The sequence below is a fragment of the Astatotilapia calliptera genome, chromosome 18, assembly GCF_900246225.1.
Source record: "Astatotilapia calliptera chromosome 18, fAstCal1.2, whole genome shotgun sequence".
NCBI classification, from domain to species: domain Eukaryota; kingdom Metazoa; phylum Chordata; class Actinopteri; order Cichliformes; family Cichlidae; genus Astatotilapia; species Astatotilapia calliptera.
In genome coordinates, this window is record NC_039319.1 from 11,231,530 (window position 1) to 11,239,650 (window position 8,121).

At 39.1% G+C, this 8,121-nt stretch overlaps 1 protein-coding gene across 3 annotated transcripts in view; it reads left to right on the plus strand.

Moving 5' to 3' along the window:
- The window catches only part of LOC113010089 (netrin-G1-like), a 66,228-nt gene extending 59,501 nt beyond the window's left edge, over nt 1–6,727 (plus strand). For all 3 annotated transcript variants that reach the window (XM_026148929.1, XM_026148928.1, XM_026148930.1), the window contains one exon: nt 4,824–6,727. In XM_026148929.1, coding sequence (XP_026004714.1) covers nt 4,824–5,062 — 239 coding nt within the window. In that variant the 3' untranslated portion in view covers nt 5,063–6,727. The remainder of the gene's footprint in view (nt 1–4,823) is intronic.
- Nucleotides 6,728–8,121: the final 1,394 nt, after the last annotated feature.

Genomic DNA, 8,121 nt, shown 5'->3' on the forward strand with positions numbered 1-8,121 from the left:
GTTTCCCGTGTGCTAAGCTAAACTGGTAGCATGTTAGCTGCATTGAAGTATAGCATATCAACATAAAAGTGATAGCCTTGTCCTCATCATACTGTCGGCCCAGAAGTAACTAAGCACATATACTAAAATTTTCTTAAATGCAACTTTCAGATCTTGCAGTTTTGAGTTGACAAGCAGTAACAACTGCAACATTCGAGTAAAAGGAAAATCATGCACTTTCTGTCTTCAGATCCTCACCACCTTCAAGTGCTACTGTACAACTGACAGTTTATATTGAACTTCAGAGCGCTGAGTTACTGACTAATGATGAAGCCTTCATGCTAATACGATAACTGGGGATATGGCTGAATGAAAGTTTCAGCTTTCACTGACATCATGGCAAAAGATATTGACTGAGTGTAATTGAAACAACAGTATTCTGTCTCCAGGCAGATAATAAGATGCTGTATCTGACAACTGTCTCCAGGTAAAGTCAATTACCTGTACGAATCCATAGTTATAGAGACATTTTAAAAAATATTAAATGCATAACTGTGAATGAATATATTTTAAACTTAAATTAAATACAGGGGCATTTTGTTTCTGCAGGGTAGTCTTTTTTAAAAATTGGATCTTAAACTTTATGACTCACTTTCAGTCATCATGAGCAAACCTCATTCATGTAATAAACCCGATTGGCTGGTACAGACAGATGTATGTAACAAGATTGGATGTTCAATAGAATACACCTCCACTACATGACATATCTAGATCTTTCATTAAAAGAGTGACACTAGCTACAGTGTGATCCAGCTTATCGATTTGTGCCTTTTAACTTATCGTGCTGTGATTTTCGGTATCTCAGACACTTCATCTGCGGAGTATGTGAGGACATCAAGAGTTCACAGAGATGAGAGGATAAAAGAACTGTCTGAGTGTGCTTTTGGACAAACAGACTACAATCTCCTTTTAAAAAACAGAAAAGAAGGATGAATAAGTCCAAAGTGTCACAACCACAATAGACTCAATGTATCCACAATAGTCTAATCCAGTTGTAGCACAATGCAATTGCTTTAAATTGTGTCACAATTGCAATTCCACAAACAACAATGGGAAACATAATTCAGGTGTTTGTCCTTCCTGTCACTTCTGTGCTGTTGCTTTGGTAAATGTTCTCCATGTTGCTTCGTGCAGCACCAAAACCCCAGAGTGGCTCTGTCATAACAGTTATATTGCTAAAATGTCACACATGTGACAGAGGTGTGAGGTGCACATATGTCTCCCGCAGAGTACGCCGGTCCTTGGGTACGACTGGAATTGCTGTGTCTTCACTTGCACAAGCCCAAGAGTGAATGATGTCACACAGGGTAAATTTGTAGACCCACTGCATTAAAAAAAGGGGGGGGGGGGGATTTTTAATGTCTTCTGGAGGGTGCTTTACAAAGGCTGAAAAATAGCCCTTTAATGTTTTCATTAATTCCTCCGAGCCAGACTGAAGACTACAAATTTTAAGCTAAGAGCTGGTGTGGCATACAGTGAGGAATCTCTACAGGGACGCTCCCTACAGTGTCCCACGGTGTCCTTTCAGATTCCATTATTCTTACATGGGAAAGGCTCATCTATGTAAATTGAAGATAGAAGGAGGACCAGCTCTGCCAAATTTCCCACATTATTACTGTGCTGCCAGCATCCGCTCCATTGCCTATTGACTAAGAGATGCATATGTGCCACTGGATGGGTTTGAAGCAGGAGGACAGTTTAACTTTCACTGCCAGTGCACTTATTTAATGTGTCACTTAAAAAAGTAAACTACATAACAATCTAGCTCAGGAAATTTAAACTACCCATAATAATGAATTTCTCATTCACATCTTCCGATTCAAAAGACACTTTTCTCTCATGGAAGATGGTGTGATACCTAGTGTTAGTAAACCACATCTAATAGCAGGTCTTGAATAAATATTCATGTCAGGAATTATTTTAGATTATATGATCTTGCTGCTTCAGATTGCAGGCCTGGAGAGACTGGGTGCATTTGTTGTCTTTATAGAATATTTCTTGATATAACTTGACAACTATTATCACCACAGGGGAGAACTGAGTAATAGATTTACTCTAATGTTTGTCCAATAGTTTAAAAAATATTGGGTATATACGAAGACTTCATGATAAAAGTATTAGTCACTTCAGCGATAGCAGAAGAGCTGAGAAAATAAATACGATTTATTCTTTAAAAAAAAAAAAGTAAGTAATTTAACAAACGTTCCACACCCCAATTTTAAACCTAGGGAGCACTCTGGGTTGAGGGCTGGGGTGGATGTAAGCCAATCTGTTCTTCTTCTGTTGTCCACTCTGTACACGGTTATGTGAAATGTATTGCATCCAGGTAGTTTACTTTGTGGATGTTGTATTCTACCATGCTTGGTTTGCTGTCCTTTGTTACTATAATACAACCAACTGAGAAAGTTTTCATTTCACTTTAGATAACAAAAAAATAATAATTAATTTATAGCGTAAAGCATCTTTTGTCACGACAGCACAACAAAGACAGAACAGTCTTAAGCCTCTGCATAAGCAAACTAATTGGTTTTACAGATGCTTTTAGAGAGGTAATGGTCCTGAGGGTCTGCTGGAGGATACACAGATTATCCTTCGGCCACAGGCAACAATGTTAATGTGTTGACTAAACTACTGAGACTTGAAGTGTTTTCCAAAACACACTGAGCAGGTGTTTGCATTAGCTGTTAGAATTTTTATTTATTTTTTTAACTGACTAGAAATCACTGATTGGGGAATTGCCAGAGGGCCATTAATGTTTGCGCCCACTCTGGACCCATAATTCATGAGTCCATTCCCACCACACCTGGTTAAAATATCTCCCCAGTCATATTTGTCCCTTCTTTGAGAGCAACAACTACAACATTGTTCCCACGTGGTGGTCCAGTCAGTCAGTTTCACACAACAGAAAGACACGATTAATGCATTGACATTTGATTGACACCTATTTAGTTATGAAATGGTTGTAATCTGAAAGTCCCACAACCTTCAAACCGTGTACAGAGACTGGATTTGCCATAGGCCCATTTTATTATTAATTAGTTTAGTTTGTTTATTGCATTTACATATATCTACATGTAAATTATATTCCTGTCTCATGTGTTACTTAGCCTATGTGTCATGCTTTGTCTTGCCCTGTCCTTGTCTCTATTTCAGTCAGTTTGATTGCTTTTCCCAACCCTGTTAGTTTTACTTGTTATGTTTTTTAGTCAGCTGTTAGTGCATGTGTGAGTTATTTTGTGTTTCCTGCCCATTTTCACTTGCTTATTTCTTTCTCTTACTGTTTTATTTGGTGGGGTGGGTTGTTTCTTTGCTTTTTATTTTACTGGCTTGTTGATATTACACGTCTTAACCCTCCAGCATCTTTTTGTTATTCATCTCTAGTAAATTTCATTAAATTTCACCTTTGTTTGCCTTACCCGCCCTTCTGCATTTGGGTCTTTTTTAGAACTCTCCTTTCCAGACTCATTCTTTTAAACAGCTACACAAAGAAAAAAACTTTTGCATACAGTAACAAACTTACTATTAAAATAAAGGGTTTGACTACCATATTTGCTTGTTTAGTGCCACTGTTATTGACGCTTTAAATAAAAGCACAGAAAGGCCATTAAACATAACAAGGCTAACACAAAACAAGTCTGGAGACTGTTCAAAGAAGATGTAGACATGTCAGGAAAAGCAGATCTACCAGAGGCATCATTTCCAACACTTCATCGCAAAGTTATTGAAAATCCTATATTAAAGATAAAACCCTGTGTCCACAGCTGGAATTTCCATTTAAAGTGCATAACAGCAGTGGTGTCTATGTGCAGTGGGTGGGAATATTATTAAGTTAAATGCAATACCAATGCCTTCTTAATCGGTTTTGGCATGAGCAATGATTATTTGTTGAGTTTATTCTGATGCATGAGCCACATTACTGAAAACCAAAAATGTGATTACTATTTATGCAAGGAGAGATATCCAATTACACTGAAATCTCTTGGCAAATATTACCTCTTCCAGGATTTCACCTCTGCAAGCAGAGAGGCTTCCTGGGATAATTGAGTTGTGAGTTTTTGTCTGGAAATGTGGATATTAACTTATGTAGTCCTAATCAGCCTACATCAAAACAAAGAAATGTTTGTTAGCCGGTAAAACTCCAGCCACTGATATTACATCCTTCTTCTGACAATGTTGTATTGCTTGCTGTAAGGTTAACTACAGAGAAGAAAATAACAGCTACTGGTGAAATACCTGGAAATGCTCATTTGCATATGAAAGGTTGTGGTGATGTGATGGAGCCAGGTATCCATCCCGTGTCTTCTCCTCTTTCTGTTCTCTTCACCTCAGCACAGAGGGGCTGTTTCACAATACTCTGGCATCCTTTGATTCTCAAATAATTAAATTCACCTCATCAGAGCCATGGTTTGCTTGCTCTTTTGTTTTGCCAGAATTATTTGCTATAAAGTCCCTTTGGCGCTACTAAAAATATCCATGAATCCATACAATGTCTGTGTTCCTTTGTTAAGTATTTTCAGAGGCTGTTGGCAGCATTATATTCTTTTAATATGTACCCTTGCTGTCGGTGTCCTCTTCCTTTTTTTGCACACTTTCTGAAGTCCTTGGCTTTACCCTCTCTAATGTGTCAGCTGTGCTCTAAGGACACAGAGCAGTACAGACAGGACAGGAAGAGGCAGCTTGTGCCCCGTGAACCTGCCTGTTGATGTTCTCTGCCGCCCTATCACTGAGTGATCTATTAATCACGCTTTCCTGTCTCCCCTGCCCTTTCTGCTTTGTCTGTGCAGCTCGGGTGTGTGACAACGCGATGCTGCGCTGTCAGAACGGCGGCACGTGCCACCACCATCAACGCTGCCATTGCTCCCCCGGCTTCACGGGCATCCTGTGCGAGAGAACTCGCTGCCAGGGTCCAGGAGACTGCGATGACCAATTGTCTGGACAGGCCTCGCTCCATCATCGCCCCACAGGCCGCCACCACACTCTTACCCTTGTAGTGTTCCCGCTATTATTCGTTTCCCTTTGCTGAGGGACCTGAACCAAATCCTCAACCAAAACATGAAATGCTGAGAATGAACACTCAACCTTAAGGACATGAAGAACAAAGAATGTGTGGACAATGTGCTCAGCAGACAATATAAGCAACTCTTTTTTGTATATCCAAGGCCACAGTGGTGGATGGCAGTGTTATTAGCGCAAATGGCTGTGCACTGATGTGTTATACTGAATGATAGAAGGATTTATGAAAGGTCTGGTGAAATCACTGCTGTCTTATAACTTCCCAGAGGAAACAGTTGGAGCCTTTGCTTTGTGATCTTGTCATTGGCTTATACTTCAATAAAGGCAGACTGGATACTCCACTCAGATAAAGATACCCACATCCTGAGAGCAAACTGTATAAAACTAGACACATGATTTCTAAGTATCATCTGAAGTTTAAAAAAAAAAAAGTATATATATATATATATATATATATATATATATATATATATACATATATAATAGTGTGGACGGGACTAAAATCATGTTGCCTCACTGCCTCCTTCCTTACTTGCTACCATCTTCTCTCCTTTCCTCTTTTCCCTCACTTTCTCCTTCATGTGCTTTGGTGACCCTGGTGATTTTACTTTGCGGAAGGGCGTCTGTTGTTTTGCCAAAAGCTGCACATGCGTTTTCAATTCCCTAAAAGTACCAATCTAGTATGTTTTTTTTTTTGTTTGTTTTTTAAGAGGCTTTGTAGTCATGCTTGAACTCACCTGTATGGGGGGAAAAAAGGTGTAACATACTGTAACTGTATTTAATTTTGTATAAAACAGATATTTTCATGACTACGCAAAAAAAAAAGATGTATTACTTGTTTTCTATTGCTGGCGACCTGTCATATAGTAGATGTGGACTATGAGTGCGTAAGGAGTTTTGGTTGTATTATTTCTTTGCTTGTGTGGCACATGGTTCTCTTCATGGTTTGAGAACTGCTGTCAAAACTATGTTTACATTCCCACTTACACAATACACTTCCACCAAAGCGAAAAAGCGAAACATGTCTTTGTGTTGTTGTTGAACAATGGTAACATTATTAGAAACAACATATGTAGAGTTACGGGTTTATTGTTTCTAGATAGGTGCAAACCAATGACAATAGATGAATGTCATTATAAAGGATTTTAAACTCAACAGCAGTTGCTGATAATAATATCAGTTAACGCGTAACTCCCTGGTTCTTTGTCCATGGCTGGTTATTTTACTGTGTTGTGACACGCTCTTGTTGTGCTCATGAAACATGGGAGAATGAAAAGAAACTCAAGACAAAATCCCATCAATTTTATGTAAATTTAACAAGAAGATTCAAAGAAAAGGAGATTGCTCCGCTGTCACAGAGGTTGTTCAGCTCAAGTCTGTAATCAGATCTAATCCTTGAATCAAATGGGAAGAGGGGACGTTTTTCTGAGCTAGTGCGACTGAAAGCCTGCATCCTGCTGTGGCAGCCACCACAAAGCTACACGTTGAGGAAATGAGCTTTAATTCATGCAGGGTCAATGAATAGAAATTAAGATGCATCCCACTGGGTGACATATTGAGCACTGAGACCAATTTCATTTGAGAGATTAATTGTACTCCCAAAGGTTGTCATGAAACATCTAATTGTGCTAGAGTCTATTATAAGTGCCTCTCATTAAATTACTATCTATGATAAGAGTTGCAAATGCCTTTTTTGACAGACTCTTGCTTATAAAGCGTCCTTTGAGAACCAACACAGGGTATTTGAAAAAGGCTAATTCACTATATGTAATCACTAGAAAGGTATGGGTGTATTTTATTTAGCAAGGTTTAAAGTTTTGGAAGAGAAAAAACAAAATCTTTTGCTTAGAATTTCTGATGCAGAAAACACTAACAGACTTATCAGTTATTCAGAAAATGAGTCAGCAGCAGCAGGTTTGGTCTACACCCGACTGTATTAAAAAGGCTAAATCTATGTTATCTAGTTGAGGTGTGATGAGCTATTCTGTTTACTTACAAAAAGAATACAGTGGAAGACCAGATGTCCCAGTTTTCAAATAGGACTTGAATGCAGCTTACATTCGTGGATCTGTGTGAAAATCTGTCTCAAAACCCTATGTGGGCCTGCGACTCAGTGCCAAGCCCGTGCCAAGCTACATCAGCAGCAGCACAGAAGGGTATCAGCTGACCCATAAGGTGTCATCCCGATGGATCAGCAAAGAAAGAACAATCTCCAGGATCCTAGAGACTGTGATGACCAACTGTCTGCATAGGCCTCAGTCCATCATCACCCCGCAGGCCACCACCACCACACTCTTACGACTCCTTGTTTTGATCTCAATATTATATTATTTGTTTACCTTTGCTCAGAAATTTGAACCAAATCCTTAACCAAAACGTGAAATGCTGAGAATTAACACTCAGCCTTAAAGACATGAAGTACAAAAACACATGTGGACAATGTGCTCAGCAGACAATATAAGCAAGTGTTTTTGCTGGCAGTGTTATTAATGCGAAGAGCTGAGCGCTCTTGCTCTCCCCACGTATTATTTCCAGGTACAGTTAGATCTATATTGTGCATGACATGTAGCTTTAATGCAAGGGGTTTTACAAAAAAACATATTAAGTGTTTGGGAATTACAGCCATTTTCATACTTTCCCCATTTCAAAATTAATTGATAACTAACAGCTGGGTAACAACTGACTGACAATCACTTTCATGACCAGCTGAGGCCTGTTGATGAATAAAGCAGACATAATATCTGAAGCTGATTAAAAGGGTTGAATTTTACGTTAGGCATTGCTCTTTCAATTACGAGGCCCAACAGTGCCATGCTGCCAAACTACTGCAGATGGAAATTACAGAAGGGAAATTACTTTTTACTATAGTTGTCCCATCCTCTGTATATTAATAATGACAATAGCCAATGTGACATCACCCACTGGTTAATGGAGACGAGTCATGAAGCACTGAGCTGAGCATTTTTATCTTGACAACACAAGTCAAGGAAACAAGGGATGCTGCACACCTTACCACTCCACCCTAAAAGCACACACGGCTATAGCCTATATAGGATTCCATGGGAGCAA